Below are 20755 nucleotides of genomic sequence, written 5' to 3' on the forward strand. Positions count from 1 at the left end.
ATTGAACATCCCACATGCATGTACCAATGTAGGTATGTCTGGTATGTACATATGTACTACGTCGTATGTAGGTATGTATGTATCATTGATGTACTTCGAACGAGGCGGGGAGAACCCGGAAGCATTGGGGCACCCCCCTGTTTGTTTGGTTCCAATTGCTAAGTGATTTGACGATGACGCATGAATGGCGACATACCATTGGCTCGTAAGTACATCCTCCAGGTACCTACTAGCCTAGTACTAGGTACTATTCATGCAGTACATGCAGTACATGCCTTAGTACCCGTTAGTTTTTCAACCTTGAACATTTGAACATCATCAACTGACCAATATCCACATTCTTCTTAGACTCTCTTCCTTGTGACCTTTCTTTTTTCTCTTTTGGGATACATGTAATCGACTAATAGACCCGATAATTGCTTACTTGCTTCCAAGGCTGACACTATTATCACTTCTTCAACACACCACACCTCTCACCTCTCACTTCGTTGGCGATGCCGCAACTGGCCTAGGAAAACCGTGCGGGACGAAAGCGAAAGAAGAAGAAGAGGGCCATCATCGACTATAACAACGCTATGACCAGCGATAGCGTAAATAATAATTCGACAGCTGGTGGAGCTTCGAGACCGTTTCGACCCGCTAGAGTTGCCGCGAGGACCGTAAGTCGCTACAACTTGTATATTGTCTTACCTTCTTTTTTGTCTTCACTTTGACCTTACATACATATACATTTGTACCTGCTTACCTTTGTTTGCCGTGTCGCGTGTTCGTAAGGTCATCTGTGGCAACTTATACTACCTTTCCATACATTGATTGTAGTGTCTTCCTATGTATCTTGATCCTATGCGACTTTTCTCCTCCGACACATCGTCCTCGGTGAAATCGAGTTGCTATATGCTAACGCGATGAATCGACCTCGGCAGAAACTACGCAATGGCACCTGGATCATACCCGGTACTGGCGAACGCACTCGTCGCCAGTTCACCCTTCGCTTCCCTCACCTTGACGGTCCCGGAGACGATGACAACATGCGATCCCTCGCAGAAGGCGAAACGGTGAAGGAAAAGTTTCGGAATATGTGGCACAATACTCTTGTGGCCGCTGCTAGCTTGTGGGCATGGACGAACTCTCCCAAAGGACGAGGCACTATCAAGTGCTCCATCGCGTACCTGCTAGCCAGCATGGGCACCTTCTGGCCGCCTGCTGCAAATTTCCTCGGTCAGCTAGATGGGAAACATATTGTAGCTACAATATCTGTTTATTTCCATCCGGCAAGGTCGGCAGGATCGCAAATTGAGGCTGTTACTATTGCTATTATTGCCGTATGCTACGCCATGTTCATTGGCACCATGTCTATGGCTACTTCGGTGCTTTTCGGCTCCGTGTTGGAGATGGTAGAACTCTCGTATGTCTTGGTTCTAGTCATATTCATCGGCGGCGGCTTGGGATTCGTCGGATGGGTCAAGCAAAAACTTAATAATCCTTTAGTGAGTGTTGGTGCCAGTATAGCATCCATTGGCATCATCACCATTATAACAAAGGAGAATTCGGTTCACACTGGTGTTTTCACCAACCAGAAGATCATTCAATCATTGAAGATCTTGCTCATGGCTACTACGATTTCAACCTTGGTCAACTTGACCATTTGGCCCGTTTCTGCTAGACTAGCGCTCCGCAAGTCTATGCGCAATGCGTCCACTTCACTCGGCGATATGCTATCCTTGATCGCGAGTGGCTTTTTGAGCGGCGTTGAGGAGGATTTTACTTCAAACGCTTTCACTAAAGCTTCGACTGCCTATACCTCGAACCTCACTCAGATGAACAAAAACGCACGCGAGTCTAAGTATGAGTATTATTTCCTAGGACAGGAAAAAATATATAGACACGATAAAGCTGTTGTAAAGACTATGGAGAACCTAGCCCAGTCAATAGGTGGATTGAGAAGTGCGGCTAATACCCAATTTGAGCTACTCAAGGAAGTGGCTAATGGACCTCCGTCTGCCCATTCAGCTGTCTCTCCTACCAATGTATTTTCTCCCGTGTTTAGTCGATCTCTATCTGCAACACTCAAGAGCGGCAGCACCAGGTTTGGCTCCCTTGGTGCTATTGATGAGGCTCCTGACGAGCGGAGTGATCCTGACGATCCACAGTCGCATGAGGCGGACATAACATCCGCTATGCTGGCTTCTTCTGGTACGTCATTAAGAACGCCTTCTGATATATTCGAACTGTTCATCGTCCGTCTTGGGCCTTCTATGAAGTCACTAGTTCATACAATGGCCGAGATGCTCAAAGAACCCCCCTTTGGTGACCCTGGCTCTCCTATCATGATCAACGAGAATTTCAAGCATAGCTTAGGGGATGCCATCAGTTTATATAATCAGGCTAGAGGAAATGCGCTAGAAGAGATCTACAAGACCATCGAGCTAGGCAGGAATAGATCCGAGTCCGTTCAAGCGGACTTCGAGGAAGTGGCGGCGGCGTGTGGGCATTTCACTTTTAGTCTCCTTAGCTTTGCCGATGAGATGCAGGTATACTTGGATACGCTAGAAGACTTGAGGGATGCCACCGAACAAAAGAAGCGAACCTGGAAGTGGCTTATGTTTTGGAAGCACATCAAGACTTCGAAACGGAAGAAGGATGATCCAGAGCAACTCACTCTCATCGAGCCCGTCAAGCGAATGAGACAGTCTAAACTTCCCCAAGGTATTCCCGCTGCTATTAAGAACCGGCGTGGTACCGTTACTTGGGATGCGGCACCGCAGGGCGAGAGTATATGGGATCATTGTGTTCGGTTTGCCTCGCGGAATCTCTTGAAATTCTTCACGTTCCTCTCACGAGATGACAGTAAGTTACCATTTGCTTCATCTTACCATATGTTCCATAATCCCCTATTATTGCCTACTAATACCCGAAATAGTCAAGTTTGGCCTCAAGGTTGGCATTGGCGCTGCTCTTTACGCCATGTTTGCCTTCATCCCTGAAACACGACCTGTATATGCGCATTGGCGAGGCGAATGGGGACTTTTGTCCTTCATGATCGTTTGCTCGATGACCGTGGGCGCGTCCAACGCTACTGGCATGGCTCGGTTCACGGGTACCATTTTGGGTGCTGCCTTTGTTTTGGTCAACTGGTGGATATCGGATGGCAACCCTTACGCTCTCGCCTTTTTGGGATGGGTCGTCGCCTTTGGTGCCTTCTATATCATGATCAGTCGTGGTAATGCGCCGTTCGGTCGCTTCATATTACTAAGCTACAACGTGTCGTCATTATACGCATACTCACTCACTCAACAAGTCGACGACGATGACGACGACGAGGGTGGGATTCATCCTATAATCAGCTCGATTGCGTATCATAGAGTTGTCGCCGTGTCCGTAGGTATCGTTTGGGGTCTCATAATATGTCGCCTCATCTGGCCTATGCCCGCCCGGCGCAAGTTTAAGGAGGGACTGGCCGTGCTCTACCTCCAAATGGGTCTCATTTGGAAGCGAGGTCCATTGGCTATCCTTCTACGCACTACCAAAGCCACAAATAGTTACATGAAGATGGGAGAACAGGCGGCGATGCAACGGTACGCAACTCAACTACAGACGCTTCGCGCGGCCGCGAATAATGAGTACGAGCTGCGGGGCCCCTTTCCCTTTGAGGCGTATGGGCGAATTATGACATCAACACAACGGGCACTCGACGCGTTCCACGCTATGAGCCTCGTGACGCAGAAACACGGACGCCTCAGCCCCGGTGAGAAGGCGCTGCTGTATTACACAGCTGAGGAGCGGCAGCAGCTCTGCGCGCGTATCTGCCACGTATTCCAGGTTCTAGCATCCAGCGTCATGCTCGAGTACCCTCTGACCGACGCTATCCCGAGTGTTATGGTCATCCGGGATAAGCTACTTGGCAAGATTTTCCGATTCAGAAAGGAGCACAGCGGCGGTGTTGGATTTGGCGGGTCCGGTTACTTCAACGAGGGGAGTCGGTCGAACTCGGTTGTGGATGAGGCAGGTAGGGAACCGTCTACGCCTACTTCGAGCCACGGATTTGGGAACGGGAACGGCAGCGCAAGTGCAGACGCAAACGCGAGTCCTGGCGGGGATGGAAGTACTAAATTGCCGAAACTGGGCGACGTCACGGTGGAGGAGCCGGACTACGCGCTCTTGTACGCGTACGCATTGGTCACGGGCCAGCTCGCGAATGAGTTGAAGGTGGTGGAGAAGGAAATTGAAGCCTTGTACGGACGACTTGATGAAGATGCGATGTTGTTGCAGTAAGTCACGTTTTTGGCGGTGGACGTGTGCCCGGCTCGGTCGGGATATACATATACTTATATACACACCTATATATATATTATGAAGCATCCTTAGCGAAAACATAGTTAGTCTTCTGGGATCAGACTTGGATGGACGTAAGTTTAGGCTTGGTCTCTCTATATATTTTTTTAGGGGTTGGAGGTCTGTTTTTCTTTTTCGTATCCAAGCATTAAAATATCCATCTATACTGGTTTGAAGGGAGATTAGTCATATGTGGGAAAGGGGGGGAGGGAGAAAGGGGGGTGATTAACAATGGAGAGGAGAAGAGACGAAGAAAATAAAGATTGGAATGAATCGTTCTACGCTAAATACCTACGTTCCTAGTAGGTAGCCAAGAGACACAGGACTTGATGTTGGGACGGCTGGAGATGAGAGGGAGGGAGACTGGTATAAGCATACCTAGCCATCGGTGTAGTGAGTGTATCAGTTTTTCACTACGTTGCCGACACGAGTTTATGCGTAGTGCTGGCTGGGTATAGTTACATGTATGTATACCTTAGTATATGTACCCTTTAAATATATATATCACCTACCCAAACAAAGCAAAACGTCCCAAGTCTCTTCGTAGCCCCCGTGGGGAAAGGTAGGTAGACCGATGGAAGTAAGGCAACGGAAAGGGGAAGTGATAGAGAGAGTTGAATATACCCCAATTCAACGCTCATTACAAGTTTATCGTGTTTTTGTTCGTTCATTGATGGATAGGTATTTTCGAGTTCGTGCTGCTATACCTATACCGAATCACCCTCTCTACCTAACCTACTAGGTACCTACTATCCCTCCCGCCCCTTAAAACTCCGTGAGATTCTTTTTCGAAAGAAAATGCCCACCTAACCTAGATATCTAGGTACTTGGTAGACACCTACCGAGACACCTACCGAGGTAAGCAAGGAAGCAAGGAAGCAAGCAAGCAGGTGCAAAATTGGCGCAGATCCAATTCGGCCTTCTTTGTTCCTCCTTTTCTTCTTCCTTCTTCCTTCTCTTTGTCCCACTGTCTCTCTTCCCTTGGGTACCTCTACCTAATGATACAAAATTCCCAGGTCCCCGCTCTCGGAATAAAAACACATCTACTCGTCATAATCGCTCTTCGCACCGATAACACCCTCACTTTGCGTCCTCCGCCTCTTTCCAATGACCTCTCGCACCCACTCGCTGAGCGTGAAGCCCCAGTGACACGCGACCACGACACCACTGAGTATATTGATGACCTTGATGGCGAAGGTCAGGATGCCGTCGCGGCGCTCCTCGACCTGCAGCATGATGGGCTCGATGTCGTACTTGAAGAACAGGCCGGGGACCATGCGCTCGTTGATCTCCTTGCTCTGCTCCGTGACGGCGTACTGGTTGGTGAAGACGGTGCGGCTTGCGGGGGCCGGCCCGGAACCCTGGTGCACGCTGTAGACGGTGGGCACGACCGACATGAAGTACTGGAACTTGTAGAAGTGCGCTTCGGCCAGGTTAATGGTGCGATCGAGAGGGTTCACGAGAGACGGGTAGTATTGCCCAAACGAGAGCTCTGAGATGACGTGCGAGAAGTTGAAAGCTATAGGTGGTTTAGCGCATTGTTCGTCTTATAATCACTCCCCCTCCTAATCATTCTCGTCCCATGCATACAATTGGAGGCAAAAAGGGGGAGTGGGTGTGCGTAGAGACGGGGAGAATTGGACTTACCGCCATGATCCAAGTGGTGTCCAGCCTCAGCATAGCCGTGGCCTCGTGCGGTGATATGGAAGTCACCCTGGACCTTATTCAGATCGAGACTCCCATAAATGCGGCAACTATCTGGTTCTGAGCCCCAGAGCCTAGGCGTCTTTCCCCAGCGGGCCTTCTTATGTCCCATAGCTACGATGTCGTGAACGTGTTCCTCGCCAAACCCCTCCTCGTCATGCCACCCCGCGCCTGTGATAGCACGGCCTTGGCTATCGCGACCAAGCCTATGGACACCCTTTGCGTCGACCCACTGTGCCCAGGTCGTGGGGTCCTCCTTGAGACGTGAGGCGGCTAGGATGCGATCCCCGGCAGCGTCCTGTACGTTTACGTGTAGATCCTTGCACTTCATCTTGACGACGATGTCGAGGTTGATCTGCATGCTGCGCCCTACATGTTTCTCTACTGCGAATGTGTGTGTCTCCGAGCCGCGCCACCACCGCGCTAGTTCCGTCCATACCAGTATGCAAGAGACTACAGCCATGACGACAGTCCACTTTCCGCCGCCCGATGTACGCGTAACATATTGGGGTTTCGATTTTGCTAAGGAGGTCCCAAGGTTGCTGGTTAGTCAAGCGCTTATGCCCAAAGATGGGATCCAAGGTGGGCAGGACAAGGAGGGAAGGGATCGGGTGAAGGGACGAGATTTGGGGAGTGCTTACGGAAAGCATCGAAGGCGCGGACAAAGCTATTAGGCTCGGGGTCGTCATTGTAGTGGCTTTTCTCGTTATAGCCGTTATAATTGTCCATGGTGGAAGTGATTAACTTGGTCTGTCTAGTATCTGGTTAAGCTGTATACAGGTGAGCCCAGGCTCAAGACTTCTCGTAAGGCGCGGCAGGCTCCCCTTGACGTCCGGTCTGAGCTAGGTGACGCTAGCACGGCATCGGTTTTTCTGGCTTTCTTTTATCGCAAATCAATTCAAAGAATGTCGGGAGAGTATGGCGGGTTGGTGTTAATTATTGTGGTTCAACGTTGTTATACAAGAAGATAATAAGATTCAGATGTTGATTATTTAGATAATTAAAGGACAACTTGCACCAAAAAGAATTCAATCCACCACGCTAATCCTCTAGTCTGCCTCTAAAATATTAGTGGGGGCCATCCCTGTGTGGGGATCAAGACCCTGACCCTTTTCTCCTTCTCCAAGTATGTGGGGTGAAGTGTACATGTACATACTACATATGTAGGTAGGTACTAACTACTAGGTATTATTGATACATCCATACATGTATCATGATGTACCTAATCCATCATTGATATGTACGACATCTATTATGTACATACCTACCTAGCATACCTACATACATACCTAGGTCCTACATAGGTATGTAAGTGCTATTTATCCGTTTACCAGTTGCAACTGAATGTTCATTATTTTTATTTTATTTTATATTAGTTTTGGAGGAAAAAGTGAAAGAAACACGACTCAATTCAGCTACCGGAAACTACCTTATGGCTACTTTGCGAGTGCCAATCTGTGTTCCTGCAACCTGACAAATGAATGGATTGGGGAGTTGGGATAAGGGGATTGAGTTTCGTTCAGGTCACCAAAGACCTCCATACGAAAGGAAATTAAATCATCAATGAATAGACTCCCGATCCACCTAGCCTCGCAGACGAAAACCCGAAACCAAGCAGCACACTAGAATAGACCTGCTCTGTGCCAAGCATACACCTCCGTAGGCAAACTATCGTACCTGGGCACGCCATTAATCCTGGCCCCCTTAACTTGGGCACCAAGCCCCTATTTCTTGCTTGGGAATTTTTGCTGCGCTGAGAGATATTCCTCGTCCGAGGCATCCAGAATATCGTACTCCTCATCCGTCATGAAACCCTCATCGGACTCAGCCCACTCGTCATCTTCGCCACAGTCCTCAAAGTCATCATCATCCTCCTCTTGCTCATCACGGACTGATGGCACGAGTGTGTCCGCCTCAGTCTTTGCCTCCACCTCCGAACGAGCATTTCCTCCAAGCATGCTAGACGAAGGAGATTCATGTACCAACTTGGGGATGATCATTTGGCTTTCCGTCATCTCAGGGGTAGCCGCTGGAATGTCAAGTTCCTCACGCTCGCGTCGAGATTGCACCTTGACAATCTTGGGTACCGGGGTCTGCACGGTTACGTCACACCAGAGTTTGTGGCCAAATTTGACACCATCCGGAGTTGTCAGTCGCCAATACGAGATCACTTTACCATCTCGGTCAGGGGTACGCATCAGAACAGTGAATGGGAATTCCTGGCCAGGCTGGAGCTCGTTATAGCATGTGGTAGACTCGGAAGCCGAAACTAGCTCGTGAACTCCAGCGGGGTGAGTAGGATCGACGGCTCCCATGTAATCACCACCAACAAACTTTACAGAACAACCAGCCGGCCAAGGGGTATTGCCTAGATTCCGGAGGACCCAGACTTGCTCGAAGGTGTGGTTGGGAGGGAAAACAGTTCCATCGGCAACAGTATCGCGCAAAAAGACGGCAACAAGCCCTGCCGGAGTGACTTGCTTCTCAGCCGAAGCCACCACGTCAATTTCCACTTCTTCCTTTTTGACCACAACTTCCTCCTGCTTCGGCTTTGGTAGGTCTTGCTCCGTAGGCTCCACATCGACTACAGTTTGTACGGGTGTGGCAAAAATATTTTCGTGTGCCGAGGGAGTTGAGAGCGTTACCGAGCTTTGGCTAGCCCGGTCACCCATCTGGGGAAGACGCTGTCCATCTTCGTGCTCGCCGGTAGTGGTAACACTGACATGGCGTACGGGCGTCTTGAACTTGATGAGAGGGTGCGTTTTGTTATGTGTGTTTGTGGGGCAAGCCTCACAATTGGCGCAGAAGTCTGTATCATGACAGACGGCACACTTGTAACGAGTTCCGACAATGTACTTTGAACCACAACGGGATGCTGTGCACAATGGGCCATCACAGCAGATACCATGATGCGTTGAGCGAGCTGCTGATCGGACTGTTCGGTCAACTAGAGGATCGTAAATAGCCACAAACCGGTGATTTGGGTGGACAAAATCAGCATTTTTGGCGCACTCGGAACAGTAGTCCCAATCAGGGCAGTCGAGGCACTTGTGTCGAACGCCTCGGATATACTGGTCGCAACCATCACAGATGGCATTGTGTGCAGCATTTCTGCCAGGAGCCAAGCGAGAAGAAATCGAATGGTCCAAGGTTGCACCAGGAACAACAGGAACGAATCCATGGCCCGGGTGATGGCCATGCTTGTCCTTTTGGAAGCACCCTTTGCAAAGGTCGTAGTCGTCACATGTAGTGCAGTGCAAGAAATTGTAGCCGGGAAAATCCTGGACACAACAGTTGCATGTTCGCTCGTTGATGGGAGTGCCAACCGTAACAGCTCCCAGAACAATCGGAAAATCGGCAGTTCTGATAGGGAGACTCACCGAAGGAGTTTGAACCTCTTTGTTCGTTGGAGATTTGGGCGGCTTAGGAACAACTTGAGTTGTGCTGTAGTTGATCTGGCCGTCCTTAATAGTCCTCCTAATCAGCCAGTGGCCCTCGCCGTAGCATGTAATGCCTTGATCAACACAGTCTTGACAAAGGTCAAAGTCGCCGTCGTCGCACGTTGAACAGTGGAAGTGCGCGTCAGGTACAGCCCGATCACAACTGTTGCAGCAGACAGTAAATGGTCTTCGCAAGCAACTAGGGATGATAGGTGTCTCGTTCTTGTTCATCTCCTCTTCAACCTCGGGGGCAGCTATAACATCATTCGCAGATTCACTTTCCTTGGCCTTGCGGAAATATTTCTCCAGCTTAGACAGCTGGGCTAGTTTCTGCGCCTTGTTGGATGCAAAGGGGCATTGGGTCATAGTCTCCGGGTTCAGAGAGAGTCCGTCATTGAACTCAGACTTCACCAAAGGCTCGCCTGAAGTGGAGCCAATGAGGTCGACTACCTCCTCGCCCTCGGCACCTCGTCGTAGATTGATTCTGGGCATACCATATGCCCGCCATAGTTGAATGAAGTTAGGTAGATTCGAGTGGATTTCGGAGACAGGAATTGTATCCAGGATTCCGGACGCAGCCGTGCCAGTTGTTGACTCCTGCGTTGAAGACTCTGGAGCAGGCGTAGTTTCGGTGGTAGGCTCAATGGCTTCTTTTGGTTCAACTTCGGGGACATCTTCAATAGTGACGGGCTTAGGTGCCTTATCCTCGACGGGCTTGGTATCAGATTCGGGTTCAGGCGAGGGTGCGAGTGTGGATACCGGTTCTGACGTTGGCTCAGGTTCCGATTCAGGTTCTGGCTCACGATGAGTAATAACTCGCAACTTTAACTTTTGCTTAGCCTTAGCAGCCCGATAAAGTTGCTTGTAGGCAGAGGTGTTGGCCGGGTGCAGGAATACAAAGGATGCCGCAGAATCTGAATATCGCTCGAACGTAGCGGTCGTCTCAGCAGGAATCGTCAAGTAGGTTCGAAGCTGCCAAGAATCGCTGTTAGTTCCCAACCACGTGTAGCATCGATACGTAGAACAATTGATGATAAAGTAGGATTCGAAGGATGTAGATCAGATGCAACAAGAGGGGCTTACCTTAGCCTCTAGACTGTTTACGACGAGTTCCCGAAGGGGAAGCTTGAAACGTCGAGTCACGCCATCGAAGTTAACCTTGAGAGTAATCAAGGTGTCCGGAGTAGTTGATGACGAAGCCATCTTTACCGGAGAACTGATGCAGGGAAGGTATCAAGTTAGTTTTAGATGATAGTAAATCAATCAAGCTAAAGAGAAGGAGGGGGGAACAACGGTGGAGGATGTCAGCCAATAGGGTAAGATGGGGATGATGGATATGTGCGGTACTAGGAACTTAAAGATGGCTGGAGATGGTGCAAAGCGGAGGCACCTAAGGAAGAGCGAGATAGATGATGCATATATCAAGAGAGGGAGAAAAAAAGGAGAACAGGGTAAAAGTAATACTGACTGAGGCAATCAGCTTATTAAGTGTCAGGTGGACAAATTGTCGCTTATCGGAGAGTGGCTTGCTGTCGTACAGGGCCTCTCTTAATTGAGCGGTCAGCTTGGAAAGCTGGCTGACTATCGTGGCCTCAATCAAGAGCCGAAACGAAATAGTGCGAAAAGAAGAAAAAACAATAGTGGTTATAAATACAAATAAGGGTTATTTTGCCCAACGAGGTATGAGAGATGAAGATGAAAAAGGTGATGAACAATGAGCAAACGATGAAATTGTGATGAGATTGATGGTGACGGTACAGGAATGATATTTGATGGCTACGGGGGAATATGACGGAATTAGGGTGCTTGGTGAGAAAGAGGTAAAAACCTTAGGAAGAGTAGAGGTGGTCCGAGGCAGAGTGCAAGAGACCTGAACAAGAAGACACCGCCGATCTTGCTCAATGGTCAGGGCACAGGCATCAAGAGGGGAAGGTTGTTTCGATTATGCCCGTGAGAGAAACGAACGAATCAAGATTGAATCACCTACCTGTATGTTATGTATGGAACCAAACTGATGTCCTTCACTGGCCAGGTATGCACCTAACCTTAAGTACTGTGTAATTGGAAAGGTAGGCAGGTAGGTTGATTGTTGTTTGTTTTTATCCTTTTTGTAGAATTTTTTTTTTGTTGGTTGATAATAACTAAGCGTTTGGATGATCAGACTTTGGCCGAGTTTGGGTCGAAGGAGTGAGTCTCGGTGCTGGTTCAAGATCAATGTTGAAGTTGCCAAGGGCGATGTATGTAGGTTGTAGGATTGTATATGTATACACTATAACGGTGCTAATTCAAAGCGGCAATTGACTTCTGCAGGCAGATAAGTTCCTCGCAATCTAAAGTCACGCCCGCGTAATGCGTGTACATACATACGTATGGGGAAAGACGGGTTAGGTAATGAAAAAGCGGGTAGCCTGCCCAGGATTGTCAGCAAATACAGTGGGTCGAAACAGTTCAATGACGGGGGTCTCAAGGTGACCACTAGGTACAAGGTAAAAACTAAAGCGGGGGTTGGTATCCACTGAGGCTGTTATCGATTATCGATTATTCTCTTGTTATGCCTTAATTAGGTATGGCAAACAACTACCGGGGACTGCAAACAAGCTCAGAGATCGCCTGACTACCTATGTATGTATGTACTAGGTATGTATGCACGGTATGCACGGTATGCACGTTACATACATACCTACATACCCTGTCACACTAGACATGCTTATTTATCATTGGCTCTTACAGTATTGAAAGCCCTCGGAACGAATTTGACTTTTAAAGCCGGCGCCTCGGAGACTTCAAAGGTTTAAGTTCTAGATACGTCTATAGGCAGGTTAGTCCTACATCAGCTTATTAATGGAAAAGAGCACTAACTATTCATTAGGATTATTAGTATTAATCTTCAGACTTTAGTACCTAACGTTAATAGGTATGTGCCTACCTTACTCGGTGAATTACTATGTTGAACACTTCAGATGTTTGGTTGACACGCAGCTCACCGTATTTGTCGATATAGCAGTTGCTTTTCTGAGCTGAAGGATCGAGCTTCTTCTCAAAAAAGCCGAGTTCGTCTCCGAGTTCGTCTCCGAGTAAGATTCTAAATGATCCCATAGCTAGATACTAGACTTATGACGTAGTCAGATCGAGTATGCTTCATTCGTATAAGGTAAATCCGAGCTGCCCTGTTTGCATACCGGTAGGGGATCTGTAGGTAAGCAGCGCCTAGGTATGTAGCTTCAATGTTATCCAGCCTCATTATTTACCTAGGTTAGGTAGGTAGGTAGATACTATGTACCTAAGGTATGTATGTACTAGGTATGATACAACATAAGGTATTCAGAATTCACAGCAGGGGGATTTCACTTACAGGGATTAATACATATGTACAATATGTACATGTAATGTAGTCGGAGGAAAGTGGCAGATAACACCGACATACCTCAAGCTGTTGAAATGTTTGAATGTTCAAGGTTCTCTGAATCGCTTTGCAGCTTACAGATGCAAAACCTCTGTTACAAATCACATTTCTTACGTCTAAAAGACTTGTCTCTTGCATCATGCCAATCATGCCCAGAGCTCCATGACGCGGCTTCTGTCTAAAAGATACAAGACATACATACATAAGTACGTAAGTAATAGTTACACAAGTTGCAAATCATCCACCATGGTCATCCAACCTATGGCCATGCCGCCATGCCGCCATGCTAATAAAACTATCGGGATACATACTGGTAATACTGGTAATACTGGTAATACTTTTGCAATGTCAAGAGAAGTAACGCGGAAGTTGCCGAACACTCTAACATTTGAACCTCTAACATACACATGTATGTAGGTAGGTAAGTAAGTAAGTAAGTCTGGTGCTTTACAATTATAATTATATACTTCATCCTCACATTCCCTCCAATATAACTAACTAAACAAGGTACCCTGACCCTCATCTATAAGAACATCGGCACATATATCTAGATCGACTGACTGTATCTAAGATGGATGATCTTAGCCGCAATCTACTATAACAGGGGCTGTGTAGATGCTTGAGTCGTCAAAGCCATCGTCCTCACTTGAATATATTCAGATCTGCTGTTCGGCCTGCAGCATACGTCGCCAGCTTCCACATCAGCCATATCCGAAATCTTTAAACCCACGCTCCGATCTGAGTCGGCCCGGAGCTTGGTTATTTTCCTCGTCCCTATAACCGATCCAAAGCCCGCAGGGGTCATAAGCCATTATATCCAACTTCAATATACGCCCCCTTTACTACGTAATTTGCTCTTGTGGCTTATATTGTATTCGTCTTCATACCTTGATTTCGAACATTGACGTCTTCATGTCAAAATGAGCAGCTACTACGTAGTCCCTGTAAACATTGAAGTTAATAGACAATACTAAGTATGTAGGTGATCACTACATACTCCTGCACTACATAGGTAGCGTACAATACCTACATCTCTAATTCTCAACTCTTGGCTAGTACATACCTATGCGCCTAAGCACATACTTAGCAGTTCCAACATCCAGGTGGACGGTTACGGACAGTTATATAGTCGTTGTGATACGTTTCTCTTACCTGTGAGCGGGGTCACATGCGATGCAATCCTTGCCGGCATATACCTACCTTACAGATCACATACAGCTTTAGCCCCTCCCATGTCTTTCTACTCATATCAAGCCGCGGTCGGGTTCGAGACTATTCAAGGTAAGATACATACCAAAGACATACTACTTGCGTATTTCACGGAAACTCCAAAAAGAAGGGGAGTTAAGCTATATGTAGGTACCTATAGCAATACATATGTCTAGCCCCATAAAATCTGCGGCTGAAAACCAGACGTCGTCGTTGGCATATGTATATAGATACCGCTCGTAAGGTCCATCAATAATCATCTATATAATACTTACTGACCTAGCTTAATATACATACATGTATAGAATGATTAACACGGGTGTAACATTTGGTGTGACTGGGTACATACAGTATGTACCTACCATCACTTCATTTATTTATATAACTTACCTTGGTATCTACTGTTGCTTTTGACTGAAATCATTCGAATTGATCTTTTCATACATATATGTAACACCTCCTCATGTGTTGATAGGCTCTGCGCAGTTAGATTCCTGGCCAATACTATTCCTTGCCGCGATATCCACTGCTACACCGTTGTTGTGGCCCCGTTGAATGCCATCCCGTTGCCTTCGTCGTCGTCATTCGCATCCAGCCAAGCCCAACCCAGCCCAGCAATGGCCACAACTGGAGTTCGTAATTGTGTTCTGCCTAGATATGCAAATCAACCTTGCTCTAGGAGACTTCTCCCTTAAGACTAGCCATGTGTTTGGTGCTTGTCCAGTGCCTGGCTTCGACTGTAGAGGGGTTGGGAAAGCAGTACAACTTGTCCCCAACATATAGCCCCATGAAAAGCCACCACTCAGCAGTGTTGAATACACCGAAAACTAGAAAAGAGATGGACAGGGAACATCGAAGTGACTCCATAGTACCTGTGTATGGTATTATAATGCCCAGATACTTTAAGAGTCAAAAGATGCCTTGTTCATGATCAGCAGCCACGGTCGCATTATGCAGGGACACTGAGCATAATAGGATGTCTTCGGCACGTATTTTATCAATTTCATACTTACTGCTAGGTAGGGTACCTACTGGCCTCGTGAATCCTACCTACCTACCTACCTATATTTACCAACGAACCTCAAACATGTAATCGCAGCTGTAGGGTTGCGCTTACGTAGAGCTTGAACGAGCATCGTATAGGCCACATCACACATGCTTCCGGCATTAGCTCTTGTCGGATAGATGGGGCGGGATCAACGGAAGGAAAAGCAGATTGGTCCAAGAAGTTCGTGTCGCTTGACATGCATTCGCAAAGCCGCTCATTGCCTACTATTACTTGAGAGGTGAAAACTGGACGAGTCCGCAAGCGTGTGAACAGAACAAACGTGTTAGAAGAACATCCATTTCGCATACAAACCTGGGTGCCTATGTAGCAATATGTAAATAAACTTATATTGCCTCGGAGATCGGAGATCGTACGTGAAACTGGAAAATTCGGGCTACCTATCAAGTCCTGCCTAATGAAGATGAGGTATGATATTGATTTGCAATAACAATTGTTCAGTTTACTATGTAGTGTCTGACAGCAGGCTGGGCGATACCGGAGACAAGTTCAAGACGGCAGACGGGTACATATGTAGTAGGGAGGTAAATAAAGAATCTTATAGGGAACAATAAAAAGGGGTATTTCTCCAGACCTTGGGGATTTCATACGAGGGAAGCTAGGCTATGTCTCCCTGCACAGTAGACTACGAGATGGCGGCGGATATTTAAAGAACTCATGGCCGAATAAAGGACAAGGATCGTACAGGAAATGATTCATGCCGTTAATACGTGTAAAGACTGGTTGGCGGGAGTACATGTATGTAGCGAGTAGGTAAGTACTACATAGTAGCCCCGGAGGCAAGTAGGTACCTGGGTAGAGATTCGATTGTGTTGTATGTACATCAAGTTGTACTCGGATGATTTGGACGTGTGATTTTTACAAATGCGGAGGCGACTCGGCGACTGGTTGCGACTGGTTGGCTGTGTTGCTGAGTGGATGAACACCTAAGAGCTCCACGGGATGCCTATTCTATTCTATGCTGGGCACATTAGTTTAATAGCGTCTACATTAGTGGTGTACATAGTCCTCAACATTGAATGTTTGATGAATACATACCTATTACCTACCTCCCTAGGTCCTAGGTCCTATATGTATATATTTGTAGCACTCTTACTGGCGTGCAAGTGGCAGGGGCACATATGGGGGAACATGAAAACAAAGAATTACATGTATTAAAAGTTGCTCAGGTTTGCATTGTTTGTGAGTTGGACGAACTTTAGTTATAGTATTGACGGATTGATAAGCGGATTGGTATCCATGGATGTGTATATGACTGTACCTACCTTAGGGACATGTATGTACGCCGGAATTGGTAGTGACATATTATTAGGAGTCAGGAGTCAGGAGTCAGGATATTGAACATGGAAGAAGAATTAAAGATTCGAACTCGAGACAGCTGGAGATCTGTTTGCTTACCTACCCTAGGTAGGTATGTACTTACCTAATCAACAAAGTAAAGTTAGTACTATGTATTAATTAATTATCATTCGATGAGAAAACATTGGCTCGAGTTTTGAACGCCCCCGATGTTTCGATGTGTCTGATAATACTAGATAATGCATGTATCTATACTTACAAGCAAAGTCCAACCAAGAGGAAGTCAACGTCAACTAATAAAGGTCTAAACAATTGGAAGCTGAGCCTATTGGTCTCCTACACGGCACAGTGACAAGGAAATGGTGCACAGGCCACTATGACAACGAGGACCGACAAGGAATATTAAGTCACCATCAGAGGCAAGCGCCTTCGAGAACGGATCTGGACTGGGCTTGACTCCGCTCTGCTCTCCTCTGGATTGCTACGCTACTTGTGCAACCCTAGCATAAACTTTGTTGCCGTAGTGTACTGGTACATAAACTCTGGTGCATGCCTGGATACTCTTGACGTGCCAGCCGGTGCCTACCTCCGGCTTACTTAGGAACCTAGCTTTTTTAGTAGCTTAGGCTCTTACTACCTGGTAGGTGCTAGGTAGTGGTACTAGTCTATCTCAACCCACCGTGGTATCTGGTGCTTACACCAAAAGTAAAGGCAGGCATACCTGAATCCTGACCTGACCTTGAACATCTAAATATTAAACCCTTTTGGCTTGGCTTCCATCTATCCAACAAAAAAAAAAAGCCCTCCTCCGTCCGTTACTACATCACCTAGAGATAAAACTACTAAAAAATAAAATAAACACACCCCTCCGCCGCGCTTGTGATTTATTTTTTCCTCACAGGCCTGGAGGCTTTTTCTGTACAAGGTTGTTCTTTGATATTTTCTTCGTTGTCGCCTTCTCTATTCCTCGTTTCGCCGTGTCCGACTAGGCTTAAAGAGAGGCATTCTATCGTTTTTTTTATTCGGGGAAAAAAGGATCCTAGAAAAATAGGCATACTGGCTTCTTAATCTGATTGTTCGACCAATCTTCTTTTCTTTTCTGCACCGCAGGCGGTTACTTCGCCTTCAGGTTTATTATTTCTATATTTATCAAGGGAAAACCGTCGTCCGATATTCCACCCGCCAATCCGAAAGACGCATGTTATAAACATCCATCACGACGCCTACGTCGTGCACAAGCACCGTTGACAGCTCTTTCAGGACGCTTGCCATACCTTACCTACCAGCCTCGAACCATTCGGCCTCCCATCTGCTAGAAGTAGCGGATCTCGAACAATAAATCATCTTCAATATGGTAGCCGCAGTACGACGAAGAAAGTTGATCGGCCATCGCCGCCGGGTCGAGGATGAGGGAGAGGAAGATGGAGGACCTGACCAGCTCGATATTGACGATGACTCGCTGACCGATGGATCCATGGCCTCCGAGGATCCCGATCCAGCTAACGACAGCGATACTAGCAATGTTGATGAGGCTTCACCGACAACACCGGCGGCTCCGAAGATAACTGGTCAAACAGCTATTGGTAATGGCAATGGCCATGTGAAGAGAACGCATACTAGGCCTTCCGGCACCGTACCCATAAAAACCACCAGAAAGTCGGGTACAAACGCTGTGGCTGACACCGAGTTTATGCTAAGCAACTTGAATATATCGGGCGAAGCTGCTCCAGTGCAGGAATTGAACTTCGAGGATGCCATAGAAACCTCTTCGAAAACCGCGGCCCCTATAGTAGTTAGCTCGAACTCCGCCACTGCCACTGGTACGAACACAGACCATCCACCTGACGTTTCAACTGATCGGCGACGAAAGGAACATGATGAGTACAGGCGAAAGCGAGACGAGGATCCGTCTTTCGTTCCTAACCGAGGGGCCTTCTTCATGCATGACCACAGACATGCCGGTCCTTCTGCCAACGGCTTTCGCCCGTTTGGAAGAGGCTCGCGAGGTCGTGGTCGTGGTGGCATAGGGGCCCCTTTTGCTCCAATCAAGTAAGTCATTAATTCCCAAGTACCTACCCAACTACCTACCTAGGTAGTCATGCAATTGGTTGCTAATGTATTTAGTCATCAACTCCATAGTGCGGTTGACCCTACGACTAATGGCCCATGGGCTCATGATATGCATGACATGGTCTCTCAATCCATACATGCCCGGCAACCACGAGCGTCGTTTACCGATGATGGCCCGCCAAACGGTGACGGTTTTATTCCCACTTGTCCCCCGAGCAGCACGCCGATCAACCGGACGATGGCTACGGAGAAGCATGTTGGAAATGTACAGATCAGAGTTTATATCCCAGGGATCAAGGAGCATATTATTTTTCCGGGCGTACAGATCAGGCAATACACAAAATTACCGGACCATCGACCACCATTAAGACGCGACAAGCCAGTTCGCATCTCATTGCCCAACTTCTCGCCTCGGTACATTTTCCCAGCCACAGACAGGTCCTTTATTTTCATACCCCGAGCGATGCGTCCTAACCAACGATTACGGGGAAAGCCTAGATCTGGTCTTGGATCCATTGGGGGATATTCCAGAAGGACGAGCGTGTTTGGAGGAAGTGTGTACGCTGGCAGTGCGTATACACCCAGTGTCGCCCTCAGCCGTCGGTCTTCCATCGCCCCTGACTTGGGCAGGGATTTCCTTGTTTCTCCGACTGGTTCTGCCATGTCTCGACCACCGATGCCTTACGACGCTGCTCGACCCGTTGTCAGGCTTCCCCCACAAGGCCGCACAGAGCAGCAGCTTTCTGCTGTTGACGGTGCTCCAGCAGATGGATCCGCCGGGGCTGGGCAGCCTATTAATGAATTTCCTGTATCCCAACCATACCATTCCTCCCAGAAGCCGGCTTTCCAGGAAAATCGGCCAGTGCCTATCCCCATGCATCAGCCTCGCCCGCAGAAAACGGTGTCGGTAGCCGGCATCGAGTCCCCTGAATTCCAACAGAACTCCTCCCAACCGTACCAACAGGCCTTTCATCAGCAGGTCCCTGTCCAAGTGTCCACCACCCTAAGCCAGGAATCTCACGCCCGTCATTCATCGTACCAATCTCAGCACTCAACCGGCACCCCACTCTCCCAGATTCCCGAACGCGCCATCCATGCCGCCCCCTTCCAACCAACCCAGTTCTCCCAGCAGACCTACTATCAGCCGTACCAGATGATGCAACCTCAACAAGGTTATTATTACCCTTCGGCTCCCTATCCTGGCGCATTGGGACCATCCGCTACCACGCCTACGTTCGTACCCGCAGCACAGCAACCCCAACCTCAACCTCAAAGCGAGGGACCTACCAGCCAACCGAACGGACAGGGCACGCCTGGTTCCAACTTGGTTGCTCAGGAGGTCAATGGCATGGTTTATTATTACGATGCCTCTCAGCTACCACCAGTAGCTACATACACTCCTTATCCGGCGCCACAAGGTTATCCGGTGCCTGGCGGCGTGGTTGGCATGAACGGAATGGTTACCCCGAGCCCAGACGGCTATTATTATCCTCCATCGGGGCCTGGTGTTGTCTACTACCCGCAATAAGACGTCGCCGGATGGTGCCCTATATCTTTGTTGTGATGGCCTAGATAAAAAGGAGGGATGCGTGCGAGCAGACATTGCCATACCAACGAGGTTAGGTATATTCGGCATGATCGCTTGGACCATCGAACTGGCGACGCGACTTGGGGCTCTCTTACTACTTCAGTTGGTGGATTATGGTTGGCATTTTTGCAAGACTAGGTATCTATTGTCTACGTTCCTACGGTACTCTATAGCTTCGCTCCGAGACGTCTCGTCCAAATCTGACTTGGTTTTGATCCTAAAAAAGGGGGAGGGCATCTCCTATCCGACCGCACCTATTCTGACTCTTTCTATTCTTTTCTAGCTTTGGCTCTTATTGTGTTTTCCGATGACTTATTTGGGAGGGCCCCATTATCGCATAGGCGTTCGGTGGAGTTTATGTTTTATATTACTTTTTTGTTCATCTCCAGACATGTGTTTGCTTCTTCCTGCATGATAAGTGAGCCGTTGGCCGGAGAGGGGAAGATTGCGATGTATCAAACAAAAATCTTTTGTTTTGCTGCTACCGTGATTCTTCGTTTTGAGGGCGCTTGGCGAGTGTTGTCAGAAAGAGCAAGTGTCGGTATCTGGCAGTGGTTGGTTGTAGCAGTAGCCTTAGTGGTGGTGATCGTGGTGGTCGTGGAGGTCCGTTGAAGAGTGAGTGAGTGGTTGTCGAAGTAGCAAAG

The 20755-nt window shown here is 47.9% G+C and overlaps 4 protein-coding genes across 4 annotated transcripts; 2 read left to right on the forward strand and 2 right to left on the reverse strand.

Moving 5' to 3' along the window:
• The first annotated feature begins 316 nt into the window (after positions 1 to 316).
• GGS25DRAFT_499147 (Fusaric acid resistance protein-like-domain-containing protein) lies at positions 317 to 4529 on the forward strand. The gene is made up of 3 exons (XM_049261750.1): positions 317 to 659; positions 924 to 2847; positions 2921 to 4529. Exons 1-3 carry the CDS (start codon positions 576 to 578, stop codon positions 4270 to 4272), a joined length of 3360 nt encoding a protein of 1119 aa, XP_049114676.1. The 5' UTR covers positions 317 to 575; the 3' UTR covers positions 4273 to 4529.
• A 274-nt stretch (positions 4530 to 4803) lies between these two features.
• GGS25DRAFT_499148 (DUF1692-domain-containing protein) lies at positions 4804 to 7088 on the reverse strand. The gene is made up of 3 exons (XM_049261751.1): positions 6678 to 7088; positions 5980 to 6558; positions 4804 to 5851 (listed from the first exon to the last, which is right to left on the reverse strand). Exons 1-3 carry the CDS (start codon positions 6763 to 6765, stop codon positions 5376 to 5378), a joined length of 1143 nt encoding a protein of 380 aa, XP_049114677.1. The 5' UTR covers positions 6766 to 7088; the 3' UTR covers positions 4804 to 5375.
• Positions 7089 to 7564: 476 nt separating this feature from the next.
• On the reverse strand, positions 7565 to 10679 carry GGS25DRAFT_533205 (uncharacterized protein; the record flags this gene model as incomplete). Its single annotated transcript, XM_049265654.1, has 2 exons — positions 7565 to 10448; positions 10560 to 10679. 2 exons carry the CDS (start codon positions 10677 to 10679, stop codon positions 7761 to 7763), a joined length of 2808 nt encoding a protein of 935 aa, XP_049114678.1. The 3' UTR covers positions 7565 to 7760.
• A 6977-nt stretch (positions 10680 to 17656) lies between these two features.
• GGS25DRAFT_369780 (CASC3/Barentsz eIF4AIII binding-domain-containing protein) lies at positions 17657 to 20260 on the forward strand. Its single transcript, XM_049258174.1, has 2 exons — positions 17657 to 18502; positions 18578 to 20260. The coding sequence occupies exons 1-2, from the start codon at positions 17805 to 17807 to the stop codon at positions 20049 to 20051; spliced, it is 2172 nt and encodes a 723-aa protein (XP_049114679.1). The 5' UTR covers positions 17657 to 17804; the 3' UTR covers positions 20052 to 20260.
• The last annotated feature ends 495 nt before the right edge of the window (positions 20261 to 20755 follow it).

The sequence above is a fragment of the Hypoxylon fragiforme genome (assembly GCF_022984875.1).
Source record: "Hypoxylon fragiforme strain CBS 206.31 chromosome Unknown GGS25scaffold_7, whole genome shotgun sequence".
Lineage (NCBI taxonomy): Eukaryota > Fungi > Ascomycota > Sordariomycetes > Xylariales > Hypoxylaceae > Hypoxylon > Hypoxylon fragiforme.